The 20,013-nt window shown below is 55.3% G+C and overlaps 6 protein-coding genes across 6 annotated transcripts; 3 read left to right on the forward strand and 3 right to left on the reverse strand.

Moving 5' to 3' along the window:
* Positions 1-299: 299 nt before the first annotated feature.
* On the forward strand, positions 300-3,296 carry M409DRAFT_52490 (uncharacterized protein; the record flags this gene model as incomplete). Its single annotated transcript, XM_033812092.1, has 2 exons — positions 300-2,327; positions 2,379-3,296. The coding sequence occupies 2 exons, from the start codon at positions 300-302 to the stop codon at positions 3,294-3,296; spliced, it is 2,946 nt and encodes a 981-aa protein (XP_033670108.1).
* A 1,013-nt stretch (positions 3,297-4,309) lies between these two features.
* Positions 4,310-6,565, forward strand: M409DRAFT_52491 (uncharacterized protein; the record flags this gene model as incomplete). The annotated part of the gene is made up of 3 exons (XM_033812093.1): positions 4,310-4,417; positions 4,471-6,133; positions 6,243-6,565. The coding sequence occupies 3 exons, from the start codon at positions 4,310-4,312 to the stop codon at positions 6,563-6,565; spliced, it is 2,094 nt and encodes a 697-aa protein (XP_033670109.1).
* Positions 6,566-7,478: 913 nt separating this feature from the next.
* Positions 7,479-11,121, reverse strand: M409DRAFT_52492 (uncharacterized protein; the record flags this gene model as incomplete). The annotated part of the gene is made up of 2 exons (XM_033812094.1): positions 7,479-10,917; positions 10,976-11,121. The coding sequence occupies 2 exons, from the start codon at positions 11,119-11,121 to the stop codon at positions 7,479-7,481; spliced, it is 3,585 nt and encodes a 1,194-aa protein (XP_033670110.1).
* Positions 11,122-13,749: 2,628 nt separating this feature from the next.
* On the reverse strand, positions 13,750-14,306 carry M409DRAFT_20446 (uncharacterized protein; the record flags this gene model as incomplete). Its single annotated transcript, XM_033805397.1, has 3 exons — positions 13,750-13,913; positions 14,011-14,217; positions 14,291-14,306. 3 exons carry the CDS (start codon positions 14,304-14,306, stop codon positions 13,750-13,752), a joined length of 387 nt encoding a protein of 128 aa, XP_033670111.1.
* Positions 14,307-14,998: 692 nt separating this feature from the next.
* Positions 14,999-15,931, forward strand: M409DRAFT_20447 (uncharacterized protein; the record flags this gene model as incomplete). Its single annotated transcript, XM_033805398.1, has 1 exon — positions 14,999-15,931. The coding sequence occupies one exon, from the start codon at positions 14,999-15,001 to the stop codon at positions 15,929-15,931; it is 933 nt and encodes a 310-aa protein (XP_033670112.1).
* A 1,506-nt stretch (positions 15,932-17,437) lies between these two features.
* Positions 17,438-18,000, reverse strand: M409DRAFT_64962 (uncharacterized protein; the record flags this gene model as incomplete). The annotated part of the gene is made up of 3 exons (XM_033816304.1): positions 17,438-17,522; positions 17,576-17,906; positions 17,979-18,000. 3 exons carry the CDS (start codon positions 17,998-18,000, stop codon positions 17,438-17,440), a joined length of 438 nt encoding a protein of 145 aa, XP_033670113.1.
* Positions 18,001-20,013: the final 2,013 nt, after the last annotated feature.

The raw sequence follows: 20,013 nt of genomic DNA on the forward strand, positions 1-20,013 counted from the left end.
GGCCGACAGTTCTACAAGGGCATCGTGGGTCCACCGCCTACGTCGTGAGATTGTCGTGAGGCTGAAGCGGCTGGTACAAGGATCGCGGGCCAGTTTACTGGCTTGGGTGAGTGGTCCTCAAGGTGAGTGTCAGCAGAAGCGAGCATTCACGCGCGTGTCGTCGGCGCGTCGGCCCGCCAAGCATTCAGGGAAGCAGCGTTCCTGGAGCTTGGTAAAGTCTAAACCGCGACTTCACACGCCAAACAACCGGGCAACCACGACAGCACATGCGAAACACAACCAAGATCAGCTGAGCCATGATGCCGACCACACCCAACTCACGTTCGATACGTAGTAACATCCCCTCGACTACCCCGGCTGGCCCTCCGCCTTCATGGCTGACGCAGAGGTCCACGACGCCTGATGGCCAGCCGCCGCGTTCGTCTTTCAATGCCGCGAACAATACCTTTGGGAAGAAGACTGCCAGCTTCGAGGTACCTGATCAGGATGACGACGACTACGACTTTGATCAGTATGGTGAGGAGGACGCTGAGGGCGAGGTAGACGACACAATGGATCTGCTCATGGACGCCGGCGCATACAGCACGATGAAGAGCTCCCTCCCAGCACCGAGATCACGCGGCGTGAAGAGAAGTCTGGAGGAAGATACGCGCGACAGGCCTACGGCGAAGATTGCGAGGGGCATGACGGGTGGACGAAAGCCGGCAGAGCTCAAGGAGACGGATATAATCGTTGTGCAGAGCGAGCGTATTGTTGGTGATCTGGGGTCGAGGTTGCAGCGACAGCCGGCACAGCGAGAAGTCATCTTGACGGATACTGCTGCGCAGCTCACCAAGCTGTGGAGGCAGGAGGCGAAGATTGAGACCAAGTCTGGGGGTATTGGGCCTGATGCGAGTGATGGCTTTAGCAAGGCGAATTATGTCGCCAATCTCCTGCTTCAGCTTCATCATCCTCACAGTAGCAAGGCCAGCAAGGCTCTGGCTCGGCAGGCCCGATCGACACCGCTCGATACTGCATCGTCGAGTGCAGTCCCGGTACCGCGAGCGCTCATCGACTGGCTTGAAACCTACCACGTTCCCTTCCCCGATGACTTCGACAACATCTTCCAGAACTCACCCTCGCCGTCTGCACACGAGTCCTTCTGGGACATTGTCTTCGCCAGTCTCTTGCGCGGCAAGCTAAGACAGGCGATCCGGTTGCTAAAAGATGCTGGCTGGCGATATGCTGCGACTGCGAGGGAAGATGAGAGGCGAGATCAGGAGTACAACGATCAACAAGTCTACAATATTGAGCTGGCGGTAAGAGATGTCCTGGAGGTGTTGGAGAGTTGTCCCGGCTACAAGTACGATGACTGGGATGGGAAAGGCATGGACTGGACGATCTTCCGCCAGCGAGCTGGTGCCAAGTTGGCTGATTTGGAGGACTTTGCGGAAGGAGACGGATCGAACTTTCAGCAGTCGGAGCAGCGGCTGTTCACGAAGAGCTTGGGGCAGAGTGATATGAACCTTTCGACTGCGAGCAGGATGGCTTCGAGCAAAGTCCCTTGGAACGTGTACGAGAATTTGAAGCTGTTGTACGGGATACTTCTGGGTCAGTCAGAGGAGATCTTGATGACTGCCCAGGACTGGTTGGAAGGCACGATCTATCTGGCGGTCTGGTGGGATGGGTCGAACCAAGAAGGCTTGGACACGAGCCTGAATAAGAGCAGCATCCGCAAGAGTACGACGCAGAAACCTCGCGATGTCGATATCACACCACTGGAGGCCTACAGGAGGAGACTCGCTGACGCCTTTGCACGAGTGACCGAGGATCCTGAAGATACTGTCTTCACGGTCAACACAATGGACCTGGTGGAGGTTGCTACAGCATGTGTACTTGAAGATAGCGTCGGAGCTGTGATAAGCATTCTGCGTACATGGAGCATGCCAGTCACAGTCTCCGTCGTCGAGCTCGCATACTTCGGCAAATGGTTGCCCTCGAATCGCCCTATGAGCAGAGGCGGTCTGTTCGATGCTGGGTTCTCTAGAGAAGATCTCATGCTACTCTCGACTGGCCCGTCAAATCAAACAGTACAGGATGGCACGGATCCAGACGAGGTGCTCAGCCAGTATGCCGATTTGCTGTCGAGGAAGCAGCAAGTTGGAGACAGAGAAGGCTGGGAGCTTGCGGTCGCTGTGCTGAATCGGTTGGAACAGAGCCAGGATGCAGGCAAGAAGATTGGCGAGCTTCTCGATCGCCTGGAGCTGACAGAGGAGGCGAGAGTCGACAAAGTGTTGCAAGTGTGCGATGAGCTTGGGCAGACAGAGCAGCGGAGAGGTATAGCTGAGGTGAGTTTTCAATCCCGTTGATAGATGTCACGTTGCTAATCACCACAACAGCGCTTCGCCGACTCTCTTGCAGAGCAAGGCTCGAAGGCGTACGGCTCTGCTTTGATTTACTACGCCCGAGCGCACGCAGAGTCGAAGCTGAAGTCAACAGTCTCCCTTCTCGTGGAGCTGTGTCTACTTCATTCAGCTGCGATGCCTGCCGAAGCATTGCTTGATACTAAGCTCGAAGGTCTCTTGGGCGTGGACCGCCCAGCGCTAAAGGAACTGTCTCGGACCGACCTCGACGCGGCTTCACTTCTGTCTTCACAATTGAGTGGTTACGCAACACTTCGCAAGTTCTACGACTTGCGAGACCAGGACGTCTACGCTACTATCAGGACACCGATGGGCAGACCTCTGAAGTCACTCGAGCGGCGACGAGCAGCGGCATCGTCGCTCGTAGCGGTCATCAGAAGCGCAGCAGACTGTATCTCTGGCGGTCTCTTCGATCCTGACATCGAGTCCGTGATTCCGGCAGATGGCCTACTCACGCTACTCGGTGAAGCACTACCACTTCTAGGGCAAGACCAACGCATCTTCACCCAAGAACAAGTCTTCGCCCTCCTCGCTGTCGTAGAAGACTTCTCCGCCTCGCCCTCTCGAATCCGCGAGAACGCCGACAGCTTACTCGCCTCGAGCCTGAACGCCTACATGGACGAGACGAGCACCGCCTCCGGCATCCTGAAGAAGTCACGCAGCGAGCTTGGTGGTAGCAGTTGGGACCTTCTCGCTATCAGTAGTACGGAGTTGATGACGAGGTCGCAGAAGGGCAAGAAGCAGGCTAAGCTTGAGCGGGCGTGGGATTGGAGGCAGGGGCTCGTCGGGATGGGTGGGATCGAGGATCCGGATGCAAAGATGGTGGTCAAGCTGGTGAGAGAGGCACTTGTTAGGGAAGTGGCTGGTGGATGGGGAGGGAGGTTGAATTGGTGAGAAGGTCCCGGATGCTTTGGTCTTTGACATCCCTTCATACTCCTGAGGCTATCGAAGCGTTTCAGAGGAACGCACTTTTCCCGTGTGCCGAGCAACGACTACTCCAATGACGCTTTCCTTCGAAGGACAGCTTTCCAATCGACAACGAAAATAGGACTTTTCAATCTCGATGCCCGCTCTTGACTTCCGTCTCCAATTTTCAATGGCTGTACGACCACGCGGGGATGGCGTATATATCCTTCTCACGATGCTATAACAAGAAGCGGCCGCGAGCGGGTGGTAATGAGGTTTCCCAAAGACTCGGGTGAGGGCATCACCCCCAAAAGCCTTTCTGATCCGGTGGCTCGATGCATGCCAACTCTGAGGCTCGGTCCGCGTCCGATTGTCGTCTTGGAGGAAATGCCCAGCCCTTGCGCATGAATCCCAGGTTGCTGACGGCGACGACCTGGACGAGCCTTTGCTGGATGATCGTTCCTGAACCATCCGTTGCTCGTGCTGGCCTGATGTGGAGACTGCTTGTTGAGATCAAGGAGGAAGTAGTACTCCAGCCAAACTTTCAATGCTCCCAGGAATTTACTTCGACTTTATTCTGCTGCCCACCAAGGAACATCCACTTTTGCACTCGTGCGGTGGGCGCTTCAGATGTTTGGTAAGTTCAATGTGCGAAAAGTGGATGCTGACTTCGTTTCCGTTTCGTTCTGCGTAGGTTGAAGCCGTTCGTGAGAGGAGTCTCTTCACTATACCACCTTTATCTCTTTCTGGACATGGCCATCCGTGCGGTTACCGGGACAGCCTGTCGGCAATAAAGATTATATGAGAGGACTGGAGCATAGAGTTGACAGGGGTTCGCAGCGACCTCACCTCCCCAAAACCCGCATCGCTTTGAAACAACTTCGCCACAACGATACATACACTTCACACGTCCAGCGCACACATACAAGCAAGATATCTCGAGCACTCCGCACGCTGAGAAAATTTCCACGCGGCCTTCACGTCCACCCCAAGCTGTCGCAATGGAGATGCTTTGCTGTCCCCCGTGTCATGTCAACAAGCTTCCCCGACTCAGACCCCAGATTGACTTGGGCAGACAGCACCAGGATGCACAGCTACGAAGCTCCTTGGTATGCCACGATTGCGCTTTGGCAAGGACAGCAAGATTTGATGGGTTGAGTAGAGTGAGCATGGTATGAAAGGGGTTGCCTCGCCTCGTTTCGTCGTTATCAATGCGTTTGCTCCTCACGACCCCGGCTGGGAAAGGAGAGAGGGAGTGTTTGGATCGCACTTTTCGTCGTGGCCTCTGAGTCGTACCACTCGACACATCGACGACAGCTCGTGTGCTGCTGTTTTGAATTGTGCGGACTTTAATCTTTGTTTTGAAGATCGTCGCTATCTTGTTTCATCTTTTCGCATCTGCCGGGAACGATATACTACCACGAGGAGAGAGATCCACCGACGCTCTGAAACGAAGCTACAAGAAGAAAACAACCACGAAGGGAAACCTGGCTGCTGCTGCTGCTGCTGCTGCGCCGTGTCTGAACAGATGTACATCCAAAAGCGAGGACCCGACAGTGGTCCACCCGGCCTCGACACACACGCCCAAATCGCCATCGGCGTCATAATTCCCGTCATAGTCCTACTCGGCGGCCTCCTCCTCTTCATATGGTACACGGAGAAGCAACGACGCAATCGCCGAGGCGAGACGCTACCAGGATCATCATCACACGCACCTTCGCGGCCCAAGATCAACAGCTATCTGCATCGCAGCAGCAAGGCGTTGCCGGGGATTCGAACTTCGCAGATCGATGTCGATGCCATTGAGATTGTGCGTCCGCGGGCGAGCGATGCGAAGATGCATGAGCTGGAGGATACGGGCAAGGTTGAATTGCAGGAAATGCAGAAGACGCTGAATCGATTGAATAATCGGCTCAACCGCGATGATGATCGGGAGCGGACGACTTCGCCACGGAATGTCAATGAACGAAATGACAGCGCCATCGAAGCAGCCGCCGCTCGTCTCGAGAGCCGCGATACAGATCGCAGTCGAGAAGGCCCCGAGCGAAAAGAACTCGACACGACGAAGATGGAGCACGTCGTGCAGACGCCTCATGAATCGAAACGCTACTCCAACCGCGAGTATCGCTCCTCCCTGCAGCCCGAGTACCGCTCGAGCCTCAAACCCGGCATGTCCAAACGCGACACCCGCGTGGCGTCGAGTCGGTACAGCAAAGAAGTGCGATACTCCAAGGACGTCGAGGCGCGCTTCAGCAAGGACGCCGCGGCGCGCTACAGCGCCAACGTCGAACAACTGCGCGACCTGCACCACAACAGCATGCACGCCAACGGCGGCACGACGACCCCCGGCGGAGGGAGGATGTCTCTTCACAGCGGCTTCAACCACACCTCCCTGCACGCCCGCGACCGCAACCGCGACTCGAACATCCTCTCGCCGAGCAAGGAATCCCTCGACCAACAGTCCCAACCCCAGCAAGCACACTTCACCTTCACGACCCACCGCCTCAGCACCGCCACCTCGAACCCCAACATGGCCCTCCCGCCGCTCAGCAGCGACCCCTCCCCGGACTCCCCCACGGTCAGCGACATCTCGCGCCCGACGAACCGCAACTCGGCGTTGAGTGGCGTGCCGCCGGATCGCAGCAGCCAGCGGTGGAGTGGGATTCCCGGGGAGATGCCGAGTTGGATGAAGAGGTTGAGTGTGCAGGATACGGTTGAGGGGAAGTGGAGGAGTGAGGGGGAGATTGTGCCGCCGGAGAATGTGAGGGTTAATGGTGGAGTAAATGGGGGAGGAGGGGAGGGAGGTGTGGGTGTGGGAGTGCAAGGTACTTGAAATCCTTCTTCTTTTTACTACATGTCTGTCTGATTCGATTCCCATCCAACAACTTGCTTGGACCTGTTAACCGCAGGCTTCTGTACATTCACTTCCGATAGCTCACATTTTACTTTCACAACCCTTTCCATCGTCCCTTCTCCCTCGTCTCATCCCAACCAAAACTAACCCCCCTCTCTCCACAGGCCCCACTACCTCCCCCCTAACCCCCAACCCGCACCTCTCAACAGAAAACACCAAACTCCTCCTCCTCTCCGCCGCAGAACACTGCCGCAGCGGCCGCCCCACATCTCAAGAACGCCGGAATCGTCGTCGAGGGGGAAGGATCGTAAGGGATGTTTCGCCGGGGACGGCGCTTGGAGGGGAGGAGAAAGATGAGGAGGTGGAGGAGGGGGGAAATGATGGGAAGGGGAGGGGGGATTGACTTGGTTTGGGGTTGGGGTTGGATGAGGAGGAGGGCGAGGAAGGGGATGAGGGGGGTGAGGGTGGCGAGGAGGAATGGGGGTATCTGGTGCGGAGTGGATGGATGTGACCTACCTTGCACTCACGCATAAGGAGGAGAAAGGGAGTGTGTCGCTGTACAGAGCCAATCCCTCATACCTTCACCATCAAACCTGTATTAGTAGTCTCAAATGTTCACGTTCAAGAAGAAGGCAAAAGAAAAGTGAGACCTCAGAGTGATTTTCAACGCCTCCTTTAATTCAGGTTTCGGTAACATCAAGACAACAATCTAGCTACAGAAGAGAAAGAAAAAGAGCCGACCGACTTTCAATCCGAGCTTGAGAAAGGGGGCGTGAGCTCCAGGTCCATTACAGACCCGGCCCAACCACACCTTCCCCGTCACCCAGATATCCAGAACAAGACAACAGACGACCGCGCCCCCACCGGCCCATCAACCATCTTGCGATGGTGACGAGCTCCAGCGGAACGCAGGTCATCGTATGTCTTGTGACGAAATCATCCGTCCGGCCCTTTTATCTTCCAAAACTGTTGCCAGTTTGAAGTCAGAGCTCCAGATATCCAAACAATCCCATCCGTCTGTCTCCTCTTCTCTCTCTCGCCGCCATATGCGTCTTTGTTCCGTCCTGTACATCCCCAATCGTGCATCATGGTATCTGCGGCGCATTACACGCTTGAACAAGCCAAGCCAAGCCGCCGCGTTCATAAAACCCAAACTCCGCGCAATGCAATGCAAGACGAGCCAAACGCGCAGTCTAGTCTCTCTCTTTCGTCGTGAAAAAAAAACAAAAAAACAAACGCCCGCTGTGTGACCAAGCCCAATGCAGAAAATCAACAAATCGTGAATGCCGTGAAACTTTTGTGCTGTGCCGTCTCCTTCATCGACGCGCGGCCTCTTGCAGAAGGTCCACCAACTCTTCCGCCTGGTTGGCAGTCTCAGTGACGAGGTAGAACCGCTCCAGCTTCGGTGGGTTGCAGTGAATATGGTCTTGGAAGACCGTATTCACCATGGTGTTCTTGGTGGGGTAGAGCCCGTACGACATGCCCTTGATGGGCTCGAAATTAAGGGCGAGCTGACCGAGGCCGACCTTCTGAAGCATGCGGATCTTACCCGTCTCTTTGTGCTTGAGGAGGTAGGCGCGGCCCTCACCAATAACGTCCCACTTCGACTTCCCGTCCTCGCCGGTGACGAGCTTCTTGCTCTGGATGTGGTTGAATTCCATGAGTACCTCGTTGGCATCTCTCTCCGCAGGCAATAATGCCGTCATGTCCACCTCAATTTGAGGATCTTGCTTCTCGTCGCTAGGGTCTCCGTCGGCAGTGCTGGATGCCTCGCCGTCGGTAGTCACGCCAGGAGCAAGCTTGCTAGCCTCAGCGGCAGACGAAGCTGCAGGCGTTGTGGTGGATGCGGACTTGTTGAAGCTGGACGAGAACAGTTCTGCGGCGCTGGTCGTGGTCTCAGACGGCTTGGAAGATGATTCGTTGAGCTTGCTGCGCTTCTCAGAGCCAGGCGTTTGTGCAGGGTCATCGTCATCGTCTTCTGTGAAAGGTCGCTTGTTTCCAGCTGCTGGTGTCGTGGCGGATACAGCTTTCATGGCGGGTGCAGCTCCTGTGGCTTGAGAGGCCGAGCTGGTCTCAGACAGCTTGGAGAAAGAGTCGTTCAGCTTGCTGCGCTTCTCAGAGCCAAGCGTTTGTGCAGGCTCATCGTCACCCTCTTCTATGAAGGGTCGCTTCTTTCCAGCTGCTGATGCCGTGGCGGTCTCTGTCGCCTTGGGCGCTGCTGGCTTGGAGAAGAGGTCATTATGAGGTTGAGTGGCCGAGCTGGTCGGCGCTGGAGGGAGTTCAACGCCACGAATCTTCGCAGCTTGCTCCGTGTAGTATTGGAAGATGGGAGTCCAGTCTTGCTCAAGAACTTGTGTCCTCAGGTGTGCCAATAGGCCATCGTTGAGAGACTTCAACCTCGCTTGCTGCTCCGGAGATAGTTCCTCGGCCGCTACCGATGGACCAGTTGTCTTGAATTTAGGGAGCGGCGCAGACGGTGCTGCAGCGCGTGTAGGTGGTGCTGTGACTGGTACCTTGAATGCAGTCGGCGCAGCTGGCTGTGGGGTGGCCGGCGCAAATAGTTCTGGTGATGGCTGAGACGCGGGTTTTGGGAATGGTGAAAACTCCTTGGCCGCATCATTCTGCGTTGCGAGGAGGGTGGATGGCTGGGAGGTTGCTGCAGTCTCTGGTGTCTTGCCGGAGAGCGGTGCAGACGGTGCTGCAGCGCTTGCAAGTGGTGCTGCGACTGGTACCTTGAAGGCAGTCGGCGCAGCTGGCTGTGGGGTGGCAGGCGCAAATAGTTCTGATGATGGTTGAGACGCGGGTTTTGGGAATGGTGAAGACTCCTTGGTCGCATCATCCTGCGTTGCGAGGAGAGTAGATGGTTGGGAGGTTGCGGAAGTATCGAATGCCTTCGACTTCTGTGGAGAGCCGGCGTTGCTTAAAGCAATGACCTTTGCCTGATCAGCAGGCTGCACGCGGTCGAACAGCGAACGAGGCTTCGGGGTAGAGTTCTCTGCCGAAGGTGCAGTAGCAGCAGGCTCCATGCGGTCGAACAGCGAACGTGGCTTCGGGGCAGCGCTCTCTGCCGAAAGTGGAGTAGCAGCAGGAGTCTCCGGCTCCTTGCTGAGAAGCGACTTTTGGGGTACAGCCGCAGTCTTTGGACTTCCAAGCTTGGCTCGATCGGCTGGATCCATGCGATCAAATATTGACCGTGATTTCGTTGCAGGCGACTCAGAGTTGATCGGTGGAAAAGAGGAGTTGGTGCTTGGAAGGAAAAGAGGACCGCCGAGCTTTCCCACAACGCGCGACTCTGCGGCCTGCTTGTCGGTATCATCCTCCATGGCTTGCTCGTCGTTGTCGTCCTCCACACCCTGCTCGTCGTCGTCTTCCTCCATGGCCTGCTCGTCGTTGTTGTCACTGGCGTGGTTCTTCTTCTTCGGCTGATAGATTTGAGATGGGTCGGAGGAGGTGAAGACGAAACTGCTCTTTCTGGGTGGCCTGTTGTTGTAATCGTCGAAGACGCTGCCACCGTTCTTTGGGGGTTCGAACGGTCCTATGGTAGCACCAAAAAGGCCTTTCTGCTCGCCATTTGACTGAGCTGGTTGTTGTGATGTGGGTGCGCTGAATAGGCCCTTCTGCTCGCCATTTGGCTGGGCTGGTGGTGGTGTGAGTGCGCCAAAAAGGCCCTTCTGCTCGCCATTTGACTGAGCTTGTGGTCGTGGTGTGGGTGCGCCAAAAAGGCCCTTCTGCTCGCCATTTGACTGAGCTTGTGGTCGTGGTGTGGGTGCGCCAAAAAGGCCCTTCTGCTCGCCATTTGACTGAGCTTGTGGTCGTGGTGTGGGTGCGCCAAAAAGGCCCTTCTGCTCGCCATTTGACTGAGCTTGTGGTCGTGGTGTGGGTGCGCCAAAAAGGCCCTTCTGCTCGCCATTTGGCTGAGCTGCTTGTCGTGGTATGGGACCGTGCGTGCTCGCCGCTGGAGTCTGTGTTCCATTCTGCAGTGGCTGGTGGATCATTGTAATGCTTGACGGCTGTGACACGACACGACGGGGAGGATCGCGAGGCTTTGACTGCTGTGCTGCAGGCTGCTCTTGCTGCTGGCTTAGCCCGAATGTAGGCAGCTTCTTCTGCTCGCTGAGCCCGGATCCGTCACTCTGTTGTGGTTGTCCAAATGAGCTTGCGTCGTTCTGCTCTTGAGGCTTGCCGAAGCTGCCGAATCCACTGCTCTGTTGCGGTTGTCCAAATGAGCTTGCGCTGTTCTGCTCTTGAGGCTTGCCGAAGCTGCCAAATCCACTGCTCTGTTGCGGTTGTCCAAACAAGCTTGCGCCGTTCTGCTCTTGAGGCTTGCCGAAGCTGCCAAAGGTGCTGGTCGCCGCAGTTGCTGGCGTGATGGTATCCTGCTGACCCTGTCCAAATCCTCCAAATGATGAAGCGGTGCCTTGCTGCTGGTTGGAACCGAAAGATGAGCCGAAGCTGAACATGCCGGACATGCCATTAGATGGGCCGGATGGTTGTGGTTTGTCCTCCAAATTGAAAGCACCGAACTTAGAACGCACGACAGCCTTAAGGTCGTTCGCGTCGATAGCTTGTCCGTTGGACTGTTGACTGGGTTGCCCGAAGGCGTTGTTGGTCGAGGATTGCCCGAAGACGTTGTTGGTCGAAGATTGCCCGAAGGCATTGTTGGAGGAGAATGGTGGCATGGCGTTGTTGTTTGGGGGTGCTGCCATTGCAGGCGAAGCTCCGCGACAACGGCTGGGTCTCGCTGGTTGAGCAATCCTGCCGTACATGTCAGTGCTGTGTTGTCGCAATAGCTAGCTTCCAATAATCCACTTACTTTCTTCTGGCCAACTGGGCCGCCGTCGCCCTTACAGGCGGGTTGTCGATGTGGGTCTCGTTGGGGCGGAAGATGAGGGTTCGTCCGTCGGGGTATCGAATGCACTCTTCTTCTAGGGGCAGGCTGTCTGCGCCACGCTTGCCCATGCTGTTGTCGCGGTGTTGGTTGTGGGTGTTGGTTGAAGGTCGGAGAAGCGCGACGGACAAACGAAAGGTAAAGAGTCGCGGCCTCGCTTAGCGCGGGCCGTGCCGTTCGCTTTTAATCCAATCAGTCACTGCGCCAAGCCCATGGCCGAGGAGCTTTGGCCACGCCTTGTTCTGTCCAGGTGGATACTATCCCCACTACTTCCAGACCATCTACGCAGCTTGGGGTGCAACTAGCAGCGCAGTCAGTTGTAAAACGACTAGTGAAGGGAGAGTGAGGAGAGAAGTGAGGAGAGAAGTAAAGCGACTAGTAAAGGGAGAGTGAGGAGAGAAGTGAAGGAACTAGTAGGGAGAGGTAAGGACAGAAGTAAAGTAACTAGTAAAGGGAGAGGTAAGGACAGAAGTAAAGCGACTATAAAGGGAGAGGTAAGGACAGAAGTAAAGCGACCAGCGGAGCCTGACAGCATCAGAAGTAAAGGGGGAATCTACCGTAATAGAAGTGCCATCTCTCGGACTTTTCACTTCCCTACTCACTCTCCCTCACTTTCTATCGTATGGCCTTCATTGACTAAACCGCTTCTCTTCAGCACGTCGAACCAGCTGCGGTGGACGGAAGCATTACTGAGTCAATTCAACCAGGTTTTCAACAGCCTGGATCGATCGCTCGCACTGGCAAGCAGATCATCAAGTTGCGACTTTGTAGCCAGCAGCTGTTGATGACACTCGAGATGGGGAGCTTCAGCCGCAGGATTGAACGGAAGTAGACACTTGAGAACCTGGAAGGGTTCAAAGTAGCAGGCATCTTGCTAGCTCAACTAGCTAATGTATACTCTTAGTGTTCTGCCCACGGTGTTCTGCTCCAAGTGGAAGATTCATCCCAATTGCTCGCGAAAGCTCGGAGAGATGGCAGTTCTGGCCGTACCATACGTTCTACTTTGACCGGAACGAGGAGGGTAGGCACGCCCTATACCGTAATAGAAGAAGTAAAATCTCTCCGAGCTTTCACAAGCTAGTGCGTTTCTAATCGCACTCCAAGCGGTTGCGTTATATCAAGCTCAATCATCAGACAATCATTGAGCGAGTCACTCAAATCCTGGATGAAGAGCAAGTCAGGTACAACATGACGACTACTGCAGACCTGACTGGAGACTCAGAGGATATGAGCGACGATGACGACTGCTAGATTTGGCGAGACAACGGTGACGTTCTTGTTATGGACGTCACATACAAGACGAATCTCTACAGCCTGCCGCTCTTCGCTGTTGATGGCAGTACAAGGACTGGCCTTACCATTCCCCTAGTTCACGTCCTAATGACTGGCGAGAAGGCAGACAACTTTGCCTGGGCTCTTACGACTCTGCGTCAAACGATGACTGAGCAGTCACTGCCGGAGCCAACAGTTATCCTTCACGATCGTGATCGAGCTCTTATCAGCGCCTTCGATCGCATATGGTCTGAGCAGCCGAAGATGCTCTGTGTCTGGCATATGAACGCCGACGTTGAAGCCACCTGCTGTGACAAGGTCGGATGCCAGACAGACCCAGCAACTGGCCGCATATCACCGTCTGATGAAGCAGAAGAAGCTCTTGCCCTTTACCGCAACATCTTGGATGCCCAGTCTGAAGAGGAGTACGAGGAGGCCCGCAAGCGCCTTACTGAGCGAGCTGCCGACGACGAGAGTTGGCAAGACTTCGATGACTCCCTGTGTAGGAATTGGTGGAGGCACCGGCGACTCTGCGTCAAGGCGTGGTCCAACAAGATAAGGCACTTCGGATTCAGAACGACTTCACCAGGCGAAAGTTCTCATAACGGTCTCAAGGGGTGGTTGCGCTAAAGCCGCTACGATATGCTGACCTTCTTCGAGAAGATGATGCCATTCTTCGACGATTAGATCGACCGGTATGAGTCGATGTTGGCCAAGCTGCAGACTACTGCCTCGCCACCCTTCAGTCTGAATCGCTTTTGCAACAAGCAAGTGCGGGTGATACAAACAAAGAGTCTCACGAAGCTACAGCAACAGAAGGACAAGGCTGACTATGCCACTCGAATGGAGTTTGAGGACTCTCAGTCTACAAGGCCTCCTTGTGCAGGAGTCTTTGCAGAGACAGAAGGTATGCCTTGCAATCCAGATTTTATCAATCATTCAGTCGGGCCGACCACTGCGGAGCAGTCAATTCGATCAATTCCATCACGTCCTTCGCCCAACACGCCCTCCGCCGAGCAACGACGACCCTCCAATCGAGCCTATCATTCAAAGTCAGTCCCTGAGACGCCCGCAGTCGCACGCGGCTGGCGACGGTGTCTTTACTTCCCAGCGTAATCTAACAAGAGCAGAGCGAATGGATACGGACAGGACACGAGCAACACCCGCTCCAGGCACTACGGCATCAACTGCAGTAGCAGACCAAGGGGTCATTGACCGCCGCAATAACGAGCCGCCACCGCAGCGTCGTACTCAGAGCAGTGCTGACAACGGTAGAAAGTGCACCTGCAAGGCAAAGTCTTGGCCATAGCTTCCATTCGGTTGATCTCATACGGTAAGTATACAAGCTGGCGATCATCCTAGCTCAAACAACCAAGCGCGCCATTCGAAATGCATCTACGTACTCTTTTCCGCTTCCCACACACGCTCTAAAGCTTCGACTGTGGTCGGGCCTTCTTGAGGATCGGCTCGAGCTTGGTGGCCTTCATGACGTTGCCCTTGACCTTCAGCTTGCCGCTCATGAATAGCTTCTGTGCGTTGGCCTTTTGGTCGATGAGCTTGCCGAAGTTGTCCTCGGAGAGAACGAGGGTGACTGTTCTCATGTCAGCGAATCTGTGTTCCGCCACTACTATATCGATGACGAATGCAGCGTGATACTGTCACCCCGGACTCGGTGTATTTCAACATACCATCTGCCTTTTTGCCCTCTGGTGCGGTTCCTTGGCCAACAGTGCCAGTCTCTTTCAGGTCGACATACCACGACTTCTCCTCGCCGGATGCGTTCTTGATGGTGAAACCGAAGATCGAGGCGCCCTGCTTGATGGCGTCCTTCTTGGCGGCTGGGTCGGAGAGCGCGTTGGCGATCTCATCGAAGGCCTGCGAGGCCGGGAACTTGGCTGGGAGATAGCTCGTCAGTATACCATTGCGTCTCTCATACTGCGCTGTCTGCTCCCGATGAGCCGGTCATACCATCCGCAACACCCATTTTTGATCGTGGAGTATGCTGGAAGCGGATTGAAGATGGAGAAGGCTTAAAACGTCGAGCAGTCCAACAGGAAGTACAAACAAAGGTACGGATTTGGTGTTTCGGAGGAGGCGTTCAACGCAAAAGAAACACCCCGAACAGCATATGATGCTTATATCAGAAGACGTCCGGCGCACATGACTTCGAAAGCCAATCCGCAAAGATGCCTCGGCGATCGTCATGCTGTACCCCAGGTTCCAACAAGTCGCATGTGAAAGGGACGGAAGAGGGATAGCTCGAGGAAGGCCGTGAGAGCGAGAACGATGCGGTCCGGCGGCCGGAAAACACAGAGACGTCTTGCTTCATCTTCGAAGGCCGCGTTTTCGCAGTACGCCGACTTACGCTCTGCCTCTGTCGTCCGATATATCTGCGAACAACACGAACAACGCTTTCCTTGAGTCAGCAGAAACGAGTAAAGAGGTGGACCGCAAGGCCGGGATCGGAGCAAGCTCTGTAAATGATGCGCAGCAATCGTCGTCCTCGTCTGTTGCCCGGAACAAGGGCCGCGATAGGTATAAGTATTGCTTTCTATTTCATCTTTACATCGATAGGCATTTTCATCTAGCAAGAGCTGTGAAAAGACGTACATCCTCTCTTTCAACACGAACAATCCCAGAATCGAGAAGATCACAACAAGAGCCAGGAACAGAACAATGTCGACCAACGGCCACACCACCAAGCCCACAGGCGTCCAACGCCTCCGCGAAATGCTCTCCGACCCTTCCAAGACAGTCGTAGCCCCCGGCGTCTACGACGGCATAACCGCCCGCCTCGCCCTCGAAGCCGGCTTCGAATGCCTCTACATGACCGGCGCAGGAACCTCCATGTCCAAACTCGGCATGGCAGACCTCGGCCTCGCCACCTACACCGACATGCACGCCAACGCCAGCATGATCGCCTCGCTGTCGCCCTCCACGCCTGTCATCGCCGACGCGGACACGGGCTACGGCGGACCCATCAATATCGCCAAAACCGTCACCTCCTACGCTCGCTCGGGAGTCGCGGGCCTGCATATCGAGGATCAGGTTCAAGAGAAGCGATGCGGACATTTGAGCGGGAAGGTGTTGGTGAGCAGGGAGGTGTATTATAATCGTCTGCGAGCGGCGTGTAAGGCGAGAGATGAGGGGAGGGATGATATTCTTATCATTGCGCGAACTGATGCGCGGGCTGGGAGTGATACGGAGGGGAGGGGCGGGTTCGAGGAGGCGATCGGACGCTTGAGGACCGCAGCCTCGATTGGCGTCGACGCGCTGTTCTTCGAAGCGATTCAATCCACCGAGGAAGCCCAAGAAGTCATCAAGCAACTCCCCAAAGACGTCCCAGTCCTGCTGAACATGGTGCAAGGCGGCAAAACACCCCAAGTCAGCAATGAAGAGGCGAATCGCCTGGGCTTCAGGATCGTGATATGGCCGTGTTTGGGCATGGAGGCTGTTGTGCCGGCGGTGAGGCAGGCGCTCGAAGCGTTGAGAACGACGGGACAGCCTCCACTGGAGCAGAAGATGGGGCCGGGAGCGCTTTTTGAGGTTTGTGGGTTGAAGGAACTGATGGCGTTTGATGAGAGTGTGGGTGGGAAGGCTTATAAGTGAGTAAGATTGGATCAAGTGTTTCGTGTTTGTGAGAAGTAGTTTTGGCGAGCGAGCGAGCGAGTTTGCATGTGATACTCATATATAGACGCATAGCTATGACAACGAGACCAATGTTCCCGTGCCCTTGCATCTCGTAGCCTCACTACCTTTGGAGGTGCCGAGAGAAACAATGATGTTCAAACGGGATGCATCGATGGGACTTGATCGGTCCCCGTTAGACAGAGCAATCTGTGTGCTTCACTTGCCTACAGAAGTCGTCTTCTCACTTCAGCTACGCACATCATTTTCTTCTGAACGTGAATACGATCTGTTCAACTGAGCTCTCCAGCTTGGTCGGTGATCAGAGAAGAGGCAAGATACACACGCAGATAACAGCAGCATCCTTCCTCCAAGACCTACCTCACTCTCACGTGCACGACCACCAACAGCCCCCTCTTACCATCAATGAATCCCACATGGCACTTCCCCAGTAGTCGTACAATCCTCCACACCGCACTCCCCACCTCATCGGCCACCCCGCCAAGAAACTTCCCCAAAGGCGTCCATTCATGCACGAAACCCGCAAGCCACAAAAGCCCACGCTCCAGAACCTACCCCAAAGCAAAAGCTCCCCAGGATCCGAGAGCGGTGAGTGCCGTGCAATGCAAGCTGGCAACTCGTTTGGGGCGTGAGAATCCGGGAAGAGTTGCGAAAAAAGGATTTTGTGTGATTTATCGTGCAGCTATGGCGTTTGCGTTTTGCGTTTGGGGTTTGAGGCGTTGCAATAGCCACGTGGGTTGGGCGTGCTTGATTCGGGCTAGGGAGGATGACTGCAGTTTTTCGATGGGTGGTGATTGGGAGGGCGTTGTGGTGGGAGGATGCTGGCTTGGACTCTGGAGGTTCGGGAAGCGTGTGCGTGCGGATAAGCAGCTTCTTTGCGTTGTTCGAGAATACGCCACTGGTGGTGATGGTGCGATGGTCCTGCACGTGGAGTCGTTCTGGAGGTGGCCGACGTCGATGGTGCGAATTTTGGTGTGCGATCTGTTCGTCAGTATGCTGGATGGAATGAAGACAGTGAGGTATCAGTGGTAATGGTAATGATGTGTGGCGCGATTGATGACAGGCCCGAGTGAGGGTCTTTTGATCTTCGGGTCTTCACCCCTTAGTCAGAGACATCTCAAACTGCCGTTACATCTCCTGTCGCGATGAGTTCACTACTTTAGTCATTATAATATACATGACTCTGCTCGTGTGGCAGTACAACAAGATGGACGATAATGCCGTCCAGATAGACTAGCGCCGCCAATGTGGGTTGATGAGGTTCGCCGCTCGAAGGGGTGTTGAGCGTGCGACCGTGAGTTACTATGCGCCGGTGGATCCCCCCCAAACGCCAGTTCATTTGCCCCCCAGGTATAAAAGCACTCCACGCCATGCTAAAATGCTGCAGTGGGCAGCGGACAATGATGTCTTGGTGATGATGGTACAGTGCAAAATTGCGAGTGTGTCGGAAGCGGTGTCGGGCGGTCGTCACTTGTTACTTCGGCCCTTGGCTTTGGATTTTGACGGGACGGTCGATGTGACTTTCGACGTCTGCATGAGCTCGCCGATATATCTGCGATAGTGTCAGCGCGTGCGTGAGACGGGTGTCTGAGTGCTTGGACGTACGACTGCAGGAATTTGTTGCCACCTTCGAGCTTTTCGTGCTCCGTCTTGACCGTCTCCACTCGGTCGACTATCGCCTGCAGGCTCGTCTGCAACACCTTGGCCTGCTCGATCAGATCTTTCCGCGCCTCTTCGCCGAGCTTGTCGACCTCTTCGCTGTTTCTCCGGGGGGACATGGTGCGCACGTCGTTCTCGTCGAAGTCGGGCTCGACGACGGTGGTGGCGGATTCGCGCGAGACAATCATGGTGCCGCTGCTCTTTCTGCTCCCGATCTTGGGCCTGGCTATTCGTGCAATGGTCATCGTATCATCTTCGCTGGCGACGGCGCTGGAGTCTGGAGATGATGAGGTTGGCGAGGGTACAAGGTGTAGAGTAGGTTCCCCGATCGAGGGTGTTGCAATCGTACTACTGCAGTCCTCTGATGTCATGGTTGCCCCAGCCTCTCCTGAAGTCCGCGTCGCGCTCCCTTGCCGCCGCGCTGAGTGGTGGTGGGAAATGAGAGTCGGCTGCAGCGTCAACGGGCGTGCGCTGAGCAGTCGGGCAGCGTGTGGTGGTGAGTCGGGCGTGTAACAGCGTGTAAGGCAGTATGCAGCAGAGCCGCCGCAAGAAAGGGCGAGGGAGGGTCTAGTATTAATCAAGACATTGGCCTAGTACTTTTGCAGACGCAGGCCGGCAGACAAACTGCATGCACCGCCAGCTAGCACAGTTATTAGTCGCGGCGGCAGCCAGTCAGGACAGATGGGCGGCGAGTGGAGCTGCAGGGAACGGTCAACATCGTCATTCTGTCGAGCCGGCACAAGCTCTGCTGTTGCCGGAGCAGGGGACGTGCCACCTGCCCTTCATTCCGTACCACACCACTACGATCAATAGCAGCAGACGGCAGCACTTCACAGCGAGGCGTGACTGCGCATGTCCTGCCGGCCTGCTATCATATCGCCACCACCGCCGCCCCTCGCCACGGCCACGTTCACATCACCTCCTGAGATGAAGCCTTGCATTCACGGGCCCGCCGTACGTCACCCGTTGCGAGGATCTTCATGACAACGGGGATGTCTGTCCCGCCGCGTGCTCAGCAATAATTGACCGCCGTGCCCCCATCTTGCCTACTATGTACATGTCCGCCAGCTGATGTACCGATACTGCCTCTACCACACGGCAAGCCCTCCAAATGGATGCTTTCTCTCGCACGTGCTTGACACCTCCGCCTATCTTGCAGCAGGCCAAGCGAGATCTGCCCACTGCGTGACCACAAGGAGCGACCGAGTCAAATGCAGGGTGCCGTCAGCAACAACCATGGGTCGAATCCTTACACTCTTTTCACCACTCGCACAGTGTACACACGTCGTCCAGTTTGCATACAGATATCACGGCTGTGTATATGCGGAAGGGGATGGTGCATGGACTACTTGTCCGAAGTAGAATTAACGTGTATCTGTCCGGCTTCATACGCGTGTATACGCAGTCGAATCTTGCGACGACCCTACACTACGCGTGTGGGAATAACAAAGTAGCTTTGATAATAGTGGGTTGTGTTGCCTTCGGCGCGGCCCCAACCTCTGCGATGTTACAGAGATCGTCGTTCCGACCGCAGCTCTTTGCGCGGCGACTCCCTTGCCCACCGGACACGCTTGCGAGACTTTTCCTCGCTGAAAACACAAAAGCGTAGATCTTCCGAACCTCGCGCCCAATCGCTGCCACCAAGCCTTGGTACCGTCCCACAAACTTGTCCATAATATCAGCGCCATGCCACGAAAAGCGTACGATGGCAATCGTGACGTGTGAAGTGTATGAAGTGTGGGTGGAGCTGTCATGGGCGTTCGCGCTGGCTCCAACACGATTAGGACGCCAGTGTCAACAAGCGCCTCGTCGTTACAGCATGAGACAAGCTTTGCTTGACAACAGTGCACCATTGCTGGAGCCACACCGCACGGAAACACGGCAAATATGGTCGGGTCGAGCTTCGAATTGCAACTCCATTTTGCCAATCACTCCAGCAAACTGTCGCTCTTATGTTACACTGACAGTGGAGAGTAACAGATCGCCAATCCTGCCGCCCAACATCAGCCTTTCGAAGCATCCATCACCATCATATGCCTCAGCTGGCCTTGATGAGATTGCGAGTGTACAGATTGAAAGGTCCTTCCTACTCCACGATAGGGTCTTACCCGCCCTCGGCGCTGGAGCACCAATAGGATGATTTGTTAGACGAAGCAGATTCCTGCCGGACAGCTACAACGTGCTTACCGAAGTCAGCTATCTACAACAACTGCATCCGATTCCGGCTCGCATCGAACGGCATCGCTAAAAGCTACACTGAACCTCACCTTCCTTATAGGGGTCTTTGATACTCACCCCTTCAAACTCTCCCAGCTCTACCAGGTTCATCTTCTTTCTCGTTCACGAGACTTTGTCATGGGCATCCAGGAACTTGACTTGCGCTT

Source organism: Zasmidium cellare, assembly GCF_010093935.1.
Source record: "Zasmidium cellare ATCC 36951 unplaced genomic scaffold M409scaffold_10, whole genome shotgun sequence".
Classification (NCBI taxonomy): Eukaryota; Fungi; Ascomycota; class Dothideomycetes; order Mycosphaerellales; family Mycosphaerellaceae; genus Zasmidium; species Zasmidium cellare.